The 20,311-nt window shown below is 38.9% G+C and overlaps 1 protein-coding gene across 1 annotated transcript in view; it reads left to right on the top strand.

The window, feature by feature from the left end:
* Positions 1–20,311, top strand: part of CRYBG1 (crystallin beta-gamma domain containing 1) — a 65,631-nt gene that overhangs the window by 26,431 nt on the left and 18,889 nt on the right. Inside the window, exons 3-13 of the mRNA XM_009463324.2 lie at positions 2,794–4,258; positions 4,343–4,519; positions 7,095–7,142; positions 7,257–7,375; positions 8,715–8,877; positions 10,286–10,425; positions 13,279–13,405; positions 13,750–13,785; positions 14,192–14,334; positions 14,590–14,716; positions 14,808–14,953. Of these exons, the coding sequence (XP_009461599.2) occupies positions 2,794–4,258; positions 4,343–4,519; positions 7,095–7,142; positions 7,257–7,375; positions 8,715–8,877; positions 10,286–10,425; positions 13,279–13,405; positions 13,750–13,785; positions 14,192–14,334; positions 14,590–14,716; positions 14,808–14,953 (2,691 nt within the window). The remainder of the gene's footprint in view (positions 1–2,793; positions 4,259–4,342; positions 4,520–7,094; positions 7,143–7,256; positions 7,376–8,714; positions 8,878–10,285; positions 10,426–13,278; positions 13,406–13,749; positions 13,786–14,191; positions 14,335–14,589; positions 14,717–14,807; positions 14,954–20,311) is intronic.

Raw genomic sequence — 20,311 nt, 5'->3', positions numbered from 1 at the left:
AATACTGCAGAATGTAAAATACAAAGTGCTGAAGTGGTTGTTTCTGTGTAAACTTGCAAAGCTTGAAACTATACCTCTGAGGTGTTAGCTGTTCATTTAAAACAGGTCTTAGGTGTGGCTGATAACTATCAGTGTTAACCATTAAACTTGCTTGTGTCAAGGCATACAGGGAGAGACAGATTTTATTAGGAAGATATGTGTTATTATGTTGAAATGCACGTAGTAGTGCAAGTGACGGGCTGACAAAAGGATGATGTGGAAATGAGTCTGTTAAGATAACTAGGCCGTTAGCAATACCTCTTGAAAATACAGGTAGAAGGAGAGGATAAGTAGCTTTTTCTGATCAGAAAAGGATGTGAAAGGTCCTGATGAACAGCAAATTCAGCATGTGTCAGTAGTGTGTCCTTGTAGCAGAAAAAGGCTGAGCCTGTACTGGGCTACGTTGGCAGGATCATAGCCAGCAGGTCAAAGGAGAAAATATTTGGTGTTCACGAGGCTGCATCTGGGGCATTATATCAAGTTGCACCCCTGCCTCCTCTTCTAACTCTCTTCTCCTGGTACAAGAGAGATGGTCACAAATTGGAATGAGTCCAGTGGTAAGCCATTAAAGAAGGTGATGGCACTGGAGCATACCATGTATGAGGAGAAGCTGAAGCAGCTTGATTTGTTCAGCTGAGAGAAAAGAAGGATATGGGTAGACCTCAATCATCTCTCGCTACCTGTAGAGGTATTATGGAGAAGGCAGAGCCAGATTTGTCCCTGAGGTGTGCAGTGAAGGGACAGTGGCCATGGTTGCAAGTTGCAACAGTGAAGTTTCAATGGGATATAAGGCAAAAATAATTCACAGTGACAGTGGCTGACCTGCTGCAGTGCTTCCCTAGTAAGGCTGTGAAATCGTGAGCCTTGGAGATACTCAGAACTTGGTCAGACAAAGCCTTCCGCATCTTGATCTGACTTTGAAGCTGTCCCTGTTTTGAGCAGGAAGCTGGACTAGCTGACCTTTAGAGGTCCCTTGCAACTTGTCTTCGTTTTCCAAAAAGGAAAACCATAGAATAATTTGATTTTGAAAAGTTTAGGAAAAACAGTCGTACTGCAAATGAAAAGTAGTGTCTAAATATATTTAATTTTATGCTATGTGATAGTTCCCTCCCTGCCTACCCCCTTTCAGGAATAATTTTTTTCTGTTTCTAGGCTTAAATTTTCCAGGTATGTTTTATTAGCACCTATCTGAAGTATGGCCAGTTGTTTTTAAGTTTACTGTTTCCTTTTTTATTGATCATGTGTTCTTCGTAAGAGCCTTCCAGTTGTGAACCAATGTGAGCAGGCTGGTAGTCACAGTGAGCACTGTTGGGAAGTCTCCGAAAAGACATGGTGATTTTTAACAGTTGCTTTCTGTATGGATTCTTAGGCAGCTGATTTTGGGTTCCTTCTGTCATGCTTTTCCCACAAAAAGAAGCTTGTACAATGGAGAGTCTCGCTTTAATAGGGCTTACTTTGTTACTTGGAATGGATCTCTTGAGGAAGAGCAGAAAGGAGTGATCTCAGTTTTGGGGTTGTTCACGTTAACTCACTTGTACCTCACGCTTCTTTCTTGGGCTAAAGAGCTGTCTGAAAGCTCAGTGAACACAGTTTGTGTTCGTTAAAAAGAAGAAAGCACTTAAATACCAGAGTCATCCTTTGCTTGATAGAGCATTTGACGCCCTGGAGATTGTTGCTGCAAGCTAGTTTCTTTTATCTCCCACCATCGTCAGTTTTCACGGAGTGCAGTTTCTGCCTGTTCTCCCACCGCTGAGTGGCTCCAGGTTCCTCTTTGGAGAACAGGTCTGCCTTTGAGGTGATGGTGGGCTCCTTGACACTCCTTATATCTGACTGATTAATTTTGAAGACGCGTGCCCTGCATCTTCACAGCTGTCCATACTGTTCCTGCAGTAGCAAGTGACATGGACAAACGGTTTTTCCTGGATGTAGATATTCAGAGGAAGGAGGCTTAAAACCCTCAGCTGCATGTCATCAGCCTTCTGCCATAGTACATGAGTACTGTGTGCTATGTACTTACACGCGCTTCTCTATCCACTCTGATGGAGAAGTTTCTGTAAGTGTTTCTTAATTCAACTCTTGTAAAATCAGCAGGGTTAGTTTACGCAACTTAAATTGTTAGCTGACTTTACCTGTAGGAAATGGGAGAGTCCTCACATGTGGTGCTCACTTAGCCAAGTAGCGATGCAGTGACTGGGGACACTTACCTTTTCCGCCAGCACTAATGAGGCCAGAAGAGGTGTCTCACTTGATTTTAAGGTTGCTTCTGCAGTGTAAGGGCTGCAAAGAATCTGGGCAGATGTCTTCAAAACTTGTTGGAGAGGTATATTCAAATGTTAACCAACTCATTATCACCGTAATGAATTGGGATTTGTTTCCTAAACTCTGTAGGGAATGGCATGTGTACAATTTATTCTGCCTATTCACTATTAAATTTTCATGTCTGTCAGTCATAAGTAGTTAAGTTCTCTGCCTCAACTGCAGATGCTGTAGGCTGCTGTGTTTCTTGTTTTACTGAGCATGAAAGAACTACCTACATGTTTGAAATATATTCTCTTTATTTAGTGTCTAATTTTTTTTTTGTCATTTGTATAGTTACTCCTTTTTTACTTAATTGCTTTTGAGATACCAAAATTTAAACTGAATGTGACTATGGAAAATTTCATTATAATGCTACATTTTATTGTTTTGAAAATTGTTACAAGTCTTCTCAAGGTTAATCAAAGATGTAACTCTGTATCACTTTGCCTCCTCTAGTCCAGTCAAACCGAAGAATGTAGAGCTGAATTTTAAAGCACCTACAAATCAAGACAGTTTAGAAAGTGAGCAGGATACTCTTGAAAAACCAGTTAATAAAACTAATAGCAACATTGCCAACAAAATTTCCTTGTTTGAAAATAAATGCGCTAACCAGAGCCAGAGGCCTACTGACATCCCTGCTTCAAAAAATAGTGCTGTACCAAGCACATTTGTTGGCAGAGCAAAGCTGAAATTTGGAAAACAACCTAAGGAAAGCGAACAGCCTGATAAAACGTTAAATAAGCAAAGCAGTCGCCAGAAGTTATTTGAGAATGGCACGACAGAGAAAGAAAGCACTGCAGAATTAAAAGGCAAAAATGAAGAAGGCTCTGCCTCTTATGAGGATATCGGGAAGACGACAGAACTTAAAGTAAAAGCTGCAATATCCCTTTTTAACCAAAGCAGCAAAGTTGATGCTAGTAGTGTCTCTCTGAAGCAACCTGATCCAGAATTAACCACAGCTAAAAAAGAAAGTTCACCTTTTAAACTGTCTTTGCACTCACCCAGTAAAAGTGAAAATGCTCAAGATACTTCCTACCAAAGAAATAACACAAGCTCAGAATTCCACAGAAATGACGAAAAGATGCTGCCAAACACAGAAGTTTTATCACCTGGCAATGATGATAAACATCCTCTACCATCTCATCAGGTTTCTAGATCAGAATTTAAGAAGATGGAAAATGGAGATAAAAAGGCAGAGCCGGGAGATTTGAGCTTTGCAGCATTGCAGTATGATGACAGCAGTCAAGATAGTATATTGATGTCAGAGAACAGCCTCAATACACAAAAGAGCCCAGGCAAAACCTGTAATGGATCTGCTGAAGATGATAGCATTTTTGATTCCCCAACTGACATGAAAAAGTTTGCTGAAACAATAAAAAACTTGGACAGCTCGGTTTGTTTACCCCAGAAAAAGAAGAGGTCAAAGCTTCCCAAGTCCCCAGCACCCCACTTCGCAATGCCTCCCATTCATGAAGACAACTTAGAGAAAGTATTTGATCCTAGTGTATTTACTTTTGGTTTGGGACTGAGGAGGGAAAAAACACAGGATCTGTTACCAGCCCAACAAATTAAAATGCAAAGCCTGGAAACGATAGCCAGAGTGAGGCCCAAGCGTGCATCAACAGAGCAAAGTATCATATTCAAAGCTCTGCAATCATGTAATAGAGAGGAACCTACCTTTACTCAGGAAATAAATGGAAAAGAGAACGTTGATACTACAGATGGTGAAATTAAGAGATCCCGGCTTGAAAAAAGCTCCCTTTTCTCAAGCTTGCTGTCTTCTACATCTAAAGAAAAGTTTTTTAATCCTTCTGTCACCTCAGTAAGTAACACCGCCACAGCTTTTACAACAGACTCCTCTGGGGTGCCTCCTTTACAACAGGATGCTTCTGGGCCATTCAGCATGCCTCAAAAATCTGAGGTAATAAAGATCATTCATGAAATGCAACCATGTAAAATTTTGTCTACCTGCTGAATGACTGTTAATTTTGATTTTGCAATTCAGTCTCTTTCAGATATGAAGTTTCCCAGTTTTGTGGAGAAGTACATGCAAGCAGATAGTGCAAAAAAAGAACTAAGTTTACAAATGCCCAACTATGGGAACCCTGAGAAAAGTTTTTCCAGCTGGTTAGGGACAAGCAGATATGAATCAAATGTCCCCACTGGTTTATTAGATGTGGATGTAAGTATTGTGTTGTTTAAGATCTGCCTGGAAAGTTATCCAGCTTTTATATTTTCTATAGACAATGTGCATACATTGCTTTGTTTTGTTTCCCCTTTTAGGGACATACATAGATTACAAATACATAGAGGTGAACGTAGGTATGGTACCAGTTTCATCTGATGTTGGCTACACATGAAAATGAGATGGCATCTATTAACATGATTGTTTCTTCATGGTGCCCTTATTTTGAGACTCTTCACAAATATGAATTGAAAGCGTATGTTTGAATATGTCTTCGTACTTGATTTTGTATTGTTTTGAAACAAATCTCATGCTAACTTTATTTTTTGTTGTAAATTAGTAGAATGTTTTCTATGAAGTTCAGAAAACATGCACCTGTTTCTTTTATTGACAGTAATCTCTGTCTTCTTCCAGCAAGACATTCAGCCATTGCTCTGTTAAATGAGTAACAGAGCAAACTTTTTTTTAGCCCTCTGTTTTTGTTCCCAGTATTCCCATGCATTTGATAGAAAATACATATTCTCTAAGAACACTTTAAGAAGTGGATAGTAGTGATTACTGAAAGTGCTGCTATAATGGAGGGCTGTTCCTTTGTCTGATTATGAGCATCTGTTCATCATGACTGAAGGCAGACCTACGTTTTCCCTTCGAGGCAGCTTTACCCTAACGTGAGAGAACTTTGTAATTTCTATTTTCAAAATATGAACCAATGTCCTATAGTATCTGCTGTTTCTGTTGATGTGGGCCCTTACTGTTACCCGAGAGGAAGGCTATAATCAAGAGATCTAAGAACCGTGGGAAGAAATATGTTCTCCAGAGTTTAATAGCTGCATTAACGTGATCTGTGAAATTGAAGCAGCATATAAGAAGTTTGAGAAATACTTTTCCAAAGCTAATGGTTATCTGCTGTTACAGTTCTACTAAAAGTGGTGGGGGAGTAGTAGAAATAACTCCTTCTTTACCTTGCAGAAGGAAGTTATCCGTGCTACCTTACAATTTTGAGGATGTAGATTTTTCTCTCATGGAAAGTTTTTTAATTAGTGTGGGGATGAAAATCAGGGGCGTTATTTGCAGTGGTGTAGGCTTATGCTGCCAGTTAAAGAGGCTTTCTTACTCTGGATGGTCCTGCTTGGATTTCAAAACCTGAGTTTAAAGCTAAATGGCTAGTACTGATGGGTTTTTGCTACTTAAACTGTTGTCCCTTTTTTTGCTACTTAAGCTGTTGTCCCTGAGTGGGTTTCAATTTTTCAGTAGAGTGTGGAGGCCTGTTATGGCAAGGGGTTATGCACACACATAAGACTGCTCTTGAGAGAAACCCGTTAGGCTTCGTAGGGTTCCAGGACTTCTGCAGCACTGTTGCTGGCTCTGAAACGTCTTGCTCAAGTTAGACAGGAACCAAGAATGTTTGTATGATGTGTACCTACTGTGCATCTCCCACTGACTAAGAAAATGATGATGCAATGGCTAATGAGTAGTGTGAAGGAAAAGAGTAAGGGCAGCCCAAAACAATTACTTTGGCATTCCTTAAAACACAGAGCAAGTTCTAACTGGAATTGAAGCACAGGCTAAAAAACCAGTCATGCTTCAACGTGTCTTGATGATGCCTACAAAAATCTGATGGTGGTTAGGAGCTCTGTCCTGAGACCACTGCCTGCCCTGTGTGCTGACTAATAAATATGTTCTCATTAGTTCCTTGCACATGTTGCTGGTTATCTTAGGCTGCAACCTATTTAGGGGCAGGATCTGTTTGGGTGTTTTTTTGTTTGTATGAATAGTTCCTACAAGAGTGGGACCCTGTCCCAGAATGCGCACTCCTGTCCTTGCTAGGAAACCAAATGCATAATTGCAACGCTTTCTTTATTTGTTTTATGATGACGTGATGCAACCACAACTTTCCCATGTGTTCTATATCATGTAATTTACCACCGACTTCAACATTGTTTTAGATTTTCTGTACCTCAATGTGTGTTTTATTTGTTCTCGGCATTTTCAGTCTATCGCTTATTGCACAGTCTCACACTTTTTTGAAGAAACCTATCTTGTTAGAAGGTGTTCAGCACAAAATTGATTATGCTAATTAGTTCATACATTTGTATGCCATCATGCTTCCTCAGTCTTTTCGTATATTCTTTCAAAATTATTTCATGCTTTATGGTTACCAGACATTTAAACTTTCATTAATATCTTTATCATTGTAGAGCATGTACTTTATTAATGCCAGTTTTTCAAGTAGTCTGTTGGTATGAAATTCCTGGAATATATAGGAAGCTGATCAGAAGGATTTTAAAGCATTTCAAGTATGAGGTTTAGTTGGCTTCAGTGAGAAGATAATTCAGAGTTTAAAAAAAAAAGTGTGTAAATTTGTACATTTGGGGCAAGATATTGCTCTTCAGGAGGAAGAAGGAATTGAAGCAGTAAGTAGCTGTAGTTGAAGTGTTACCAGCTTTTTACTATTCAGACTAATTTTTATTTTGTTTCACTGTCTCTTTTTTATAGCTGAGCATCTTTATTGAATACATTTTTGTTGTTTTGGGTTTTTTTTTGTGACTTTTCTCTCCTCACTTCCTATTAGGCACTTTCAAGAAACGGACAAAGTAAAATCAATCCCAGACCTGGCAAGGTAGGATCAATTTTATTATCTTTACTGTTCCTCTCTATATTTAAAGCATAGCAAGATAGAATTATATGTTGTTGGTGGTTTTTGTTTGTGTTTTTTTTTTTCTTTTAAACACAGCTGGTGATATATTGTGAATCAGACTATCAAAAAAATGGTATTGAAGTTTTCCATGATGTTCTGGATTGCAGTTCTTGGGTTCTGTCACCAACAATTTTAGTTAAAGTCATCAGAGGATGGTAAGAGATTAATTTTTACTCTTTATGATTAGTCTATCCAAAAATCTTTTGGAACAGAACCAGCATGTAATTCACAGTAAGTCTGCCTTGCAAATGGCAATGTAATGTAGACACCTATGAGTAAGAAATGTGGCATTTTATCTCTGCAATAGTAAGTTCTGGGCTGGGAAACTTATTTTGCTGACAAATCCAGTGAGTGTTACCGTCTGGGGGGGTGCAGTATTTCACCAGGCGTAGGTGTGGGATGAAATGACAGATGCTGTCCAGCTATGCTGCCCTTGGACTCCTCTCCCCTTTATGGGTTCTTGCATAGTATTTGGATTGGGCTAAAAGGTTTTAAAGCCAGGTCTGACATGGGTTTGGATGCAGAAGATTAATTTCATGTCCAAAGGTATAAGGTGGTGCTGTAGCGATAATTGACTGTTTCTCTGATAGAGGGAATTTTTCTCTAAAAGCTAGATTGCTAGACTAATTCAAAACAAGTTAATCTCGTACATTCTGCGTAGCATTAACAGAACAGCCATTATTAGCATGGCAAGTTAAGTTGTGGCCAGGCTATAATACAGTCAAGTAGCAGGTTCTCAAAAGTAATGATCTGATAGTAAGCTGCAGAAACAAGGCCTAGCTGCAGTAGGAGGTACTGGGAAGCCCAGTGATTGCTGTTTAGCTTCAGGAAACTGGAACGAAAATCTTTTGATCTGTGTGAACCAGGTCTTCTTTTCCAGCATGGACTAGGGGACTGGTTTTTTTTTCCCCCCCTTCAACTGAGATCTCCAGGGGAGGGTTTTGTATTTGTAGATGGATATAGTTTTTATCTAGTTATATATCCAAACCTGTCGTTAAAAATAAAGTTGTGCTTGTGTTCTAAGCAGTCTTATCATCCTTTGGCACATCTGTACCAGCCCCTGTGGAACTCCAGGCTGCTGTTTACAGGATCCAAGTAGCTTGTCTGTTTATACATGACACAGCAGTCTGCTGTGTCAACATTTTCTGACCTGCAGATTGGTTCTGATTAGTATCTCATGCAAAAGTCTGGTATTCACAGACAGCAGTCTTGCTGCCCCAAATCATCAATTTAAAAAGGTGGAGGAGTTTTTGATGAAATTACAAAGTCAACAGAAGGCATCTTTGTTTTTATCGTTGCTTTCAAAAGTATCACAGAGATCAGAAATGGCTTGCATCAGCAGTGTTGGGCAGATAAGCTGTATTGGGGTGGCAGGAAGGGTCTGCAAATAATACTTCTCATAAAAGGATTTGTTAAATGGGAGCATGATTTTTGCAAATCACACTCGATAAAGCATTATTAAAAACAAGATTATTTTTTTTTTATTATTTTAAGCTGGATACTCTATGAAAAGCCAAATTTTGAAGGCCCCTCTATTCCCCTGGAAGAAGGAGAGCTGGAATTCCCAGATATTTGGGGTGCAGGTACTTCTGAAGAGCAAAATGAATGCCAGTCTCTAAAGCCCGCAGTGATTGGTTCAATAAGACATGTTGTTAAGGCAAGTAATATACGTAAAGAAAATTTTGTATCGCTCTTAATGTTCGGTGATGTTTTGTACTGATACAAAGTATGATTGGTGTATTAGGACACAAGTGTAACATGAGTTGTAAATGCATGAAACAATCTTCCATGTTGAATTTCTTGTTTAATCGCAAAATAAATGTGGGGGCTTTTGCACAATGGGAATTATGGTAACATCCACTGGAAGGACAGGGCAGGAAGAAAACTTAGTGGTTTTTATTAGAATAGCCTCCAAAATGCTATGTAAAGCATATGCTTTTTAGCTTGGTCAGTCTCTCAAGAAAAACATCCCAGAAAACCATCAGTAATTCCACAGACTCGTATTTTCAAAAGATGTTGGAGCAAGTCCAGAGGAGGACCACAAAGATGACCAGAGGGCTGGAGCACCTCTCCTATGAGGACAGGCTGAGAGAGTTGGGGTTGTTCAGCCTGGACAAAAGAAGACCCCGATGAGACCTTATAGCAGCCTTCCAGTGCCTGAAGGGGGCCTAAAAGAAAGCTGGAGAGGGACTTTTTACAAGGGCGTGTAGTGGTAGGACAAGGGGTAATGGCTTTAAACTGAAAGACGGTAGATTTAGATTAGATATAAGGAAGAAATTCTTCACTATGAGGGTGGTGAGACACTGGAAGAGGTTGCCCAGAGAAGCTGTGGGTGCCCCATCCCTGGAAGTGTTCAGGGCCAGGTTGGATGGGGCTTTGAGCAACCTGGTCTAGTGGAAGGTGTCCCTGCCCATGGGTCCCTTCCAACCCAAATGGTTCTATGATTCTATGCGTGTGTTTTTTTCTTTTTTTTCTAATATGAACCAAATTTACACTCAACACGAACTTTAGTGTCAAACACCAAACCTTGTTTGATATTCAAAAAATATCCCTGTATGTGCAAACTTATCAGGGAGTTTCACACGTGATGGAACAGCCTTCCTATATGCACTTGTAACCTACTATTAAGTACTTAACTTTGCAGGTTGCCAAAACAAGCATGAGCTATAAAATTATTGACTAGGAAAGGAAAAAAAGAGGGAGATATATTGCTTGTAACTACAATTCTTGTTTAAATTGCAGTTCTCTTCAAGAATGGCTTGCTTGGTGTTATCTTAGGATTTAATTTGCTAGAGGAGATGTTAACTGATGAAAGAAGATGTATTCCTGCCTACATTGCAGAAAATAAATGATGTAAACGCTGATTAGAAATTGACTGCCTTGGTCCAGAGACAGGCAAACCGGCCTACTTATACTTTTATTATAGGCATCTAATAGCAGTAGTAATTTACAAGGAGGGAGACAATTTAAAATAAAACAGGTGTTTCAAAACTGATTTACTTATCCACATTAATTACAGAACTCGCAGCACAGATTAGGTGATTATGGCAATCTTCATTTTGCAGGATTACAGGGTTTGCCGAATTGATTTGTATACAGAACCTGAAGGGTTAGGAATCGTGACTTCCTTTTTTGACGACACTGAAGAAACAGGGGTGTTTGGCACCACTCAGAAGACTTGTTCCATCAAAGTACACTGGGGCATGTAAGTGTGTAGTTCTGTATGAATGCGTACTGCTATGAAAGGAATTTGTTTTAAACCATTGGTTGCACCTATCAGACATGCAAGCAGGCTATATTTATTCTAGTCCTATATTTTGGTAGTATTTGTTGACAGTAGCATTAGTACATCATTGTAATGCTTCACCCTTGGAGAGGCTGACCTCTTAAAATGTTTTGTTAGAGCCATTTTTTCTTATGCTTGCATGTAGTAAAGACAGAGTAATGTTTGTGTATTTGCAGCAAAGGAATGAGTTTGCGTCTCCTGCTCTTTCTCATTCAGGCAAACCTGTCATAAGTGAGAGTGGGGTGATGAACTGTTATGATAAGACCGTATTTCCTACTTGCTTTCCTCTAACCTTGAAATCATTCTACTAAAAGAAGAAAATTTTGAAGCCCTTGAATTACAAAATAAGACTTAGTGTCATATGTGGACTCTGGAAATCATTCTTATATTTCACAGTGCATTTCAATCAGTGTTTTTATGGTGATGCTTAGGACATGTATGTTATGTCACCTGAAAATATCTAGCCATCGGAGTTAGGAGTGTAATATATGTCATGAACTAAGCAAGCTTTTATGGGAAAGGAGACCTCTAAGGAACAATCCAGACACTGTACCAATAGTAGTTTTGAGAACTTAACAAACAAACTTGTAAATGGGTACTCAAAACATGCCTCACAGTGGTACTGGGAAAAGTTTGCAGAAGAGGAAGGCTGCTTTCAGAAAAAGTGAGAGAGTGGAACCACTTTCAATGACGTTGGGTCCTGCAGAGCATTTTACAGGGGTGTACGGACCTTGGTTGTTACCTGTTGGCCATGTTGTGTTTAGGCACTGGTAGCATTTGCCTGCTGCAAATGGTGTATTTAACTATCAAAAACTGCCCAACTAAAGACAAGTGTTACATACCACCGCAAAGATGTATTCAAATATGCCACATGATGGATGGGGCATTTTCGTTGTTAAGTAAAGGGTATTTTATCTGATTAAATTTTTACACCTTGATTTGGAGAAAAATGAAGCACTCGGGTATATAGGAAATTTTAAGATGTCTGAGTAGTTGGTTCTCTGGCAGGAGGTTATTTCTGTTGAACTGCAAGCTTAATCCAAATTACATGTCTGCCAAGAGTAATGAAACCAGATATGTTATATGGACGTTGATTATTAATTGACTTCATCTACCTCTCCACTTTATTTCTGTCCCTCACTTAAAAGCATTCTGTGAATAGTGAAATGATAAAATACTTGGAAAGGAAGCAGAGCCTGTGCACGTCTCGCAGACTTCAGACTGGTCCTTATTTTGCATCAGTGTGACAGCGTTTTTTGCACTAAATTTGTGTGAACTCCTAGTCTTAATTTCTCTCTGTTGCATTTGGATCCCTTGAGGGAAGGCAGACTAATATTTGTACCAGGAAGCAAAATAGACAGTTGAAAAATAATCTTTCTTAGATGTCAGTTCATTAGTCCAGTGTAGAAAGAAGTCGCTTCTGGCAATTGCTTGTATGAGAAATTCAGTAAATTGTTGCTGCTTTTTTGCATGTTGCAGGGTTTTTTCTTTCCTTTAGTTTACAGGCGTGACATAGTTCACTGTATTGGCACTTGAGGGAGGCTCTGATTCTGAGTCACCTTGCCATGTGGGTGTGGTTGTATCTTCTTAAGGTTTCCCAGTGTTCGTGCTTAATTGGTGTTTACTAAAAGCTGCCAAAAAAATGAGTCAATGCATCTTTATCTTCTGATTGTACTCTCTCCTTGGTCTTCCATGTGTTTAAATTCTTGCAGTGAAGTTGAGGGCTTACTGAGCGGTGCGACTACAGGACACAATATATCAAACATTCGGCTATAGGCAGCAGTAAAACTAAAGCTCCTTGTTTGTTTCTTGGAACTGTATGTCTGCAATGAAACTATATCAACTTGTGCCAGTTTACATCGGCTTGGAATCTGCCTTTTAAGCATGATAGAGTGATGGATTATTTTAACATCTTTCTGCTATCACCAGATTTATACTTACGATAATATAATAAAGTTCATATAATAAAGTTCATATAATTATGAACTTTACATGATTAAAAGGTTGGCTGCATAAAGTGTTCCTGTTTAGTATGTGTTTTATACTGCTCCATGTTGCACTTCTGAGAGATCAGTAAATTTAACTGGAAGAAATCCATTGCCATCCTTATGCAGAGATCAGCAGTATGTTTCTTTGTTTCCAGTAAATGATTACTGGCTAAGGTTTTCTTGAAAAAGCTTTGAAAAACTACTGTTGCTGTCCCAATCAGGAATTTTGAAAGTTACATCTTTCAAAGCATATTTGTTAGCAGATACAAACCATGAGGAAGTAGATTTCTAAGGAGTTGTCAGGTTTTTCTTTCTACATATTAGTAAATAACACAAGTTTAGAATTCTCTATTGAACACATTTTGCAACAAATCCAAGTCTAGGTTAGTAGAGATCTTTCAACTTCTTGAAAGTTGATTCTACATATTTTAAAACTATTCTAAAAATAATACAGAGTAACCTTAAGTCTTGAAACCTCACTCTTAAAATTGGGTTGCCCTCAGATAAGGCAGAGTCAAATTTTTAACTGTCTGTTCATTGTACTGATTTTTTTTTTTAGCCTGTTCAAATAAAACACATGCATTATTGGTGGTTCCTGCACAGGCACAGAAGTTTGCCAATATGCCAGCTTGTAGTCAGCAATTTTGATGGTAAAGAAACAAAGTTTTATTAAGAGTACAATAATGTCTTTTCTAAAGTAAGCATATTGTCTTGTCCTTTACTGTTCAGAAATGTTCTGGGATTTTTATCTTTTGCTTTCCTTCCCCCTCCCCCTCACCTTTAGGTGGCTAATTTATGAAGAACCTGGTTTCCAGGGAGTCCCTTTACTGTTGGAGCCTGGTGAATATCCTAATTTAGCATTCTGGGAGAAGAAGGAAGCCTACATTAGGTCCATGAGGCCCTTGAAAATGGTAAAATACTGTTATTACTCACAAGTTACATGACCTATGTTTATGTGTTAGAAATAATGTGTTAAGGTAGCCAGATTTTTCAAGACTCACAAAAATGTAACTCTTTAAAAACCAAAATTTTTAGTCTATAAAATTCTTGAACTTTCAACATTTGATTGCATCCTTTTCTGCCTTTAATCTGCCTTCTTATTTTCACTTGTGTTCTTCAAGGAAGAATTCATCTTAATTCTGTCTTTTTGTGAAGAGTTGATGACTCTTATAGTTGCCTGTAAGTTGTGTAACTAAGTATAGACAACTTATTTTTTTCCTTTTTTTTCTTTTTTTCTTTTTTTTTTTTTCCCCAGGGTGGTCGCAAAGTTGAATTCAGTGGAGAGCCAAAGGTAAAAGTCAATATTTATTTGATTGTCCAAAGGTATTTTATAACACATGAACTACACATGGGTAGATAAATATATCCTGGTTGTGTACCAACTACTGATGGTTTAGTGGCTGGTCCTACTGTATGTGACCAAACCATGAAACTGCAATTTCTGTTGCATTCATGCATCCGTCACACACATATATGACAGTATTAACAGCTATCTCGATAATGCAGATTGGTAATGAACATTCAAGTCCTCCTGTTGCATCTCTAAGGGAAAGACCTCTTGAAGAGAACAGAGAGATCCCACTAATTAGTTTTATAATCTTGCCTTCTCCCTCTGTGTGCCCATGCAAAAGAAATTATCTGTTGTCAGAATTTATCATGCTCTCTGCAACTTTTCTTTTGCTTTGTTTCTGCTACAGGTAATCATTTATGAGAAGCCTTTCTTTGAAGGGAGACGTGTGGAAATAGAATCAGAGATCTTTATGCTTGATGACAAGGAATCAGAAGAAAAGACAAGACTTCCACTTACATCAGTGGGATCCATGAAAGTACTGGGAGGAGTGTAAGTGTGGGAAAATGCCAGCAATATTTCCCCTTCAGCTGAAGTAGTAACTCCATATAGGCTGGAAATTGCAGTGGACAAATTCAGTACCAATTTATTTTCTCCATTTTCCTAGTTTTTGGGTTTAGATATATGCCTGGGTTAAATTTGCAAATTGTCATAGCAGAAGAACAAATGTCACACATCTGCATCTGTTCCATAACAACATGGAGTTGTCCATTTTCACACGCAGATTCTGTTGTTGTTTTTGTTTAGTTGGGTCGCTTATGAGAAGCCTGGGTTTGAAGGCCATCAGTACTTGCTGGAAGAAGGAGCGTATCGGGATTGGACAGACTGGGGTGGCTATGATGAAAAGTTGCAGTCACTGCGACCAATTGTTGGTGTAAGTTCCAAGAAAATGTAGTAGGCACCTCCGGAGTGCACTGAGACATCATGTTGCATTTTCCTTATGATGCTTCTCTTTGTTTTAACAGGACTTCACAAGCTCCCATATGATAATGTACAGTGAAAAAGACTTTGGATCAAAGGGTTCCAATATTAATGTGTTAGGAATTATTTCCAATTTGAAAGACACTGGATATGGGCTGAGGACACAGTCTATAAATGTGCTAAGTGGCGTGTAAGTGATATTTTTAATTGCTGTTCAATTTTAAATGTGCTATTCTTTTTAGAATTTGATAGTATTTGCAGATGTTTTTCAGCACTCTGACTTCTAATGTCTGTGTGGAGATGAAATTTTCTGCCCTTGACTGCAGAATATGAAAAGTAAAGTTTTTGCGAATATGTACAGTAAATCGGTTTTCTTGTCACGGTAAGATCAGATGGTCCCAGGAAATGTTGACTTACTGATACACAGCGTATGAAAGTATGACATGACATTTCGAGGTAGAAATAACTTGTTCTCGTGGCTGTATTTTTTTTAAGGTGTTTCAACAGTAAAATTGCTATGGAACTAACTTCCAGTTTTGAAACTAATTTCTAGGCTGTTTGTGTTTGACCAGAGGCAAATTCCTTGCTCTTTCTCTCAGCTGTGTGTAAAATGGAGATAACTCTTACCATGGTCACTAATACATTCTGACATTAAGGAGACTTTAACTGTTCTAAAAACTAACATTGCTTTTGCAGTGAATCCTATAAATTAATAGTGTTTTAGTACCATGGCATTGGTTTTTTTAATTGTTTGGGTTTTGGTGGGTTTTTTTGTTTTGGTTTTCTTTGTTTTGTTTTTTAACACAGTGGTTCCCAAAACTTTGCATTGGCATGGCCATTAACAACTCTTACTCTTTGTGCCACGTGTGTTGTCACGCGCAGTTGATAAGTTGATAGACTGCTGTTTGATTTGTTCAGTACGTGAACTGCAGATTGAGTTTCACAGCCTTGCAGACTGCATCGAAGTATTTTGGAAATACAAACAAGTATTAGCAATCATGTCTCTAAATACGCAAAATCACTTAAAGTAGTAGAACCAAGAGAGTATGCGATGTCCAGTCTCTCTCCCTGCCTGATACGCAGGTGACTTGCTGAAAGCTCTGCCTTACCCAACCACAACCTAAATATTTCTCTGTGTTATCTGTGTGATACCTCTGCAAGTTTTGTCTGGATAAAGATTGCAGAATCGAGCTCAGTGCATTCCAGAGGAATGCTTTTAATTTTTATATGAATATGGTGCAACAGCCTTTTCTTTTTTTTGCCTGATGACCTTTGAAGCCACTGTGCCCTCTTGTCTTCTGTAATATGCAAGGGAAGATTCATGGGAAAGAGTGATCTCTGAAGGTTGGGAAACAAATTGTGGGTTACCTATCATGCCCTTTGTGTAGTTGTTCTAGTAAATGTCTGTTGCAGCTGAGATAGGAATCATACTTGAGTTTGAGTATTCTAGTAATTAAGAGTGACTCTAATACTCTGATGGCAAAAGCAGCTAGAAGTCATTACAAACAAAACTCTTGTCCCACAGACTCTGCTGCTGCTCCTGTAATCTCACCTTGTAGTCTCTTAAAAGATGTAATTTGTAGAAATAAGCTTTTTAAAAATTTAGGTGCGTTGTACGTAACAGGTGACTAGCACTCAACTCTCAACACTCTTGTATGACCCTTTTGTTTCCAAAGAGGTTGTGCGTGTTTGGGGGTTTTGTGGTGGTGTTCTTACTCAATGCTGATGTGTCAGAAAAGTTGAACGATTCACGCTAAGTCGTGCTTGGTAATAAAATGCTTTATTTTACGTGTTAAGTAACTGTTCAGGTAGAAAATTTTTCTATCTTTCCTTCCAAGAAATCAGTCATAAAGTGATGAATAATCCATTGAGCAATTTCCTGAGGTGTTTAGACTGTGATGTAGATGATGTCATAGTGAACTGTGACAGATTCAGTAAAAGCTTGTCATAATATTTCGAAGTAACCTTCCTGGTATCATATTGAAAATACTTCATTAACAAAGAAAGTAAAACATGTAAGAAGCCGTGAACCTTTCATAATAATTTTTAACTACAGGTATCTGGGGTAAGCAGTTATAGCAGTAACAGATAACAGATGATCTGTATTTCCCGCATAATTACTTTGATTGCTCTGTAATTTGAAGGGTATATCAAAGAAAAGAAAGCCTGACACTGCAGTGCACAGATACTACTGAACAAGTTCTAAGCTAAACTGCTTCTCTAAACTGTATGCTGAAGACAGCCCAGCTCTGCATTTGGGGAGTGAATGTTCTATTTTGGGGTAATTGAGCACTAGCTGCATTAAAATTTTCAGCTATTGTGTTTCTGAAGAACATTTCCAAGCAATAGTTTAATGTCTTTGCTAAATCCATTGTAAAGACATCCTGAAAAAAAATATACTAAGGTGATGAGGACTGACTTCTTTAAAAATGAAAATGTTTTGCTCTTGAGCATTCTTCAGAGATTGGCCAAGCATAAAATCCAGGATATTTTATTCTTCTGCCGTTGGAGCGGGAGAAAGCAATCCACACTGCCTGAAAATAGGAGAGGCCTTCTTTTAAGTAGGGTTTGATCTTTGCTTCCAAATTGGCAGAATTTTAGGTGGCGGAAAATGGAAGTATTTACTAGCAACAGGTAACACCCTTTACAAGTTTAAGCAAGTACTAAAATCAACTGTTGTACAATTTTTATTTACTCTCTGCTTAAAAACTCCTCAAGCTTATATTTAATGGTGATCAAAATCACAGGAACTGCATGTTTGAAACGTGACTTTTCTTTATCCATAAATACACCAAACTTTTGCCAAAAATACTGAAAAAGCCCCTGTCTTTTAGTTGATCCTTTTTGAACTTGGTGGAGGAACTTTTCCAGATTTGTTTTTCTACATAAGCGTTTGTTTTACTGTGGTCCTGTAATCAGCCTGGTTTTTCCCTAATTTTCAAGTAATTAGTCCATAGTGCAGATTTGGCTGCTTCTAGTGTACATATGGATAGTGATATTAAGGAAATCATTAGGTGATGAGTAGTTCGTGTACAGGAGCCAGAATGTAGTAAATTTAATCTAGATGCACTTGGGAAGGTAACATGGGTGAAAATAAAGAGACATGAGGTACAAGAACAAACCTCCAGTGGGAGCTGAAAAGGGCAAGAGCCCTTGGGTACCCCGTGGGAGAACATTTCAAACAAAGCTTCTGCCTCCTTCCATCTCTGAACTGACCTGAACTGACGTTCGAAAAAACCTTTCAAGGAGTCACAAAATTAAAGTTCGCAGGTCCCTGGGATAGTAGGAATCACAAGCACGAAGGGGTATGATAAAGAACCTGTTTTCTCTCTCCTATGAACAGAATTTTATTACCTCATTCTCTCTGTTAATCATGCTACAAATCTGCAAGTGCCAGTTAACTTCCTGGCCCCTCCTGGTCTGTCCGATCAGCTAGCATACATAGGCCGATTTAAACCCATTGTCTGCATGTAGTATTTAAGCTTTAAAGACTGTGGATTCTGTTTCAGACCTGAAGGAGTGCTTCTGTGCCTGAAAGCGTACTTTTTACAACTATGGCATTTAGTTTAATAAAAGTGTTGCCATTTCTTCCGTAGCTGACAGAGGAGATCCTTCTAGGACTTAGGTAATCTGTCCTATCCTAAAATGAGTCTGAGCAATGCAAAAAAGGGGGATTACCCCTCGCAGCTAACACTAGAAAGAGCATATGTGATGAGAAATGGCTGATGTTTTAAAAGGTGAAGTTAGGCAAGATGAATCCTGTGCTAACCATGGGCAAAGCTGATTTGTGGCAAGTTAGCTGTGTCTGGATTCTTTTCTTGGCTGTTCTTCCAGACACTGTTTGGAGCTGTGCTTCCTAGACATCCTATGTAGAAAGCTTTGGGGAAAGATACTGTGTGTGTAATAGTGCTAGCAATATAAAAACGGTGCTTTTCTCTGTGTCTCTGGTTCCAGGGGCATGGATGGTGCAGAGGAGTGAAGGTGTCCAGCAACCTGGGATGAGGCTGTTGCTCAGCCTGACTCAGGCACTTTGTAGGGCTGGGGGTTACAAAAACTGTTGTGTTAGGAGAACTCACTCCCTGTGGGGCAGGGTTGCTGTTGCTGCCATGCTGCAGAGCAGTACTTCAGTTTTTGTGGTGCCTGGCAGCTGGGAGGTGGCTCTCTTGCTCAGATGTGGAGGTGATGTCTTACTCTCCAGGCCTTTCTGTTAAGTCAGAAGTTGGGTTAAGGCAGTGTTCCTTCCTAGGGGTAGTCTTGAGGTCTGACAGGTTTAGCTGGTACTGAATTCAGCCGCCTGTCCTTGATGTTGTTACTACTACTCTCAGCAGCTTGTATGGGCTTCTGAATGAAGTGGAAAAGCACAAGTATTTGACCAAGAAGCCCTGGCTCTAGAAACTTTATGGGCTGACTTGCATGGGAGAGTGGTACTTACTTGTTTAAATCCTACTGATTTCAACACAAACGTGCAAGTAAGGTATGTTGATTACTTCTGTACTGAGGCTTCTTTTTAGATGGGGGAAACAAAATAGCTGCTATCGGGAGATTCTTAGGAGGCATCTGGCATGTTTTATCATTCACTTAATATCAGAAACACTCATTTGCATAGATGACAGTCAAGTTAAACTGTCATGCACTGTAGTTGTACCCTGGCATGTGTGCACTGAAAAATCTAATGAATGTCTGCTGAAGAAATTGGTTAAGGAAACCTCATTTTCACAGCTTTTGGTGTATGTGGCGTACAGGTATAGACACATCTGAGACATTTGAACTGTCTGCTCAATTTATTGTACATACCGATGTCTCTTTGATGAATTACTATGAGGTGATTTTGAAATGTGCCTTGAAATATGCCTTAAGTAATTAGTGCATAACAAGTTAGAGTAATTGATTATATCTGAGGCAAACCAAGAGATGTGAATAGTGATAAATGTGAATCACTGTATGAGTGTTTGCCATGAACAAATAATAGAAAGTTCATATTCTTAGCATGTACATGTTGATGCAGCTTTGTTTCAGTTTGAAGTTATCCCACTTCTTCTATCTGCAGGGGCTCTAGCGTTTGTTCCTGGAATAAAACTGCAGCTTTTAATAGAATCCAGTTGCTCGACACACGTAGATCATTTTATGGTGAATTTAGATGGTGAGAGTTAGCCTCCACTGGAAGTTATAAGTTCTGTATCACTTTACTGCTTTATGATGTTTTGGCATAACCTAGCATACGCTTGTTATGCAACGCATGGGCTAAAATGAAAAGCTGGTTGACTGTGAGTAGAAGATTATCTTGTAGAACCAGGAACCAGCAAGATGTCCTGATTCCTCCATAAATATAATGAATGAAACTCAGCTGTTACTGTCACCAGTTCTAATACCAGCACTCAAAAAAAAAAAACCCCAAACAAAAAAAAAAAATGATGAGTTTAAAAAAGAGCCAGGATGTGATTATGGGAAAGTTTGGGAAGTCTAGCAGTGAAAGGCAACAGAAGTTATGTAGGTTATCACAAAACCAAAGGTAGTGCCAATGTGGGAATGCTTTCTCTGGGCTTTCAGT

The sequence above is a fragment of the Nipponia nippon genome, unplaced genomic scaffold (genome assembly GCF_047370975.1).
Source record: "Nipponia nippon isolate SJK-2023a ecotype South Korea unplaced genomic scaffold, ASM4737097v1 scaffold_4, whole genome shotgun sequence".
Taxonomy (NCBI): domain Eukaryota; kingdom Metazoa; phylum Chordata; class Aves; order Pelecaniformes; family Threskiornithidae; genus Nipponia; species Nipponia nippon.
Note: the sequence above shows the minus strand (reverse complement) of the source record. Positions and strands in the feature narration are given on the sequence as shown.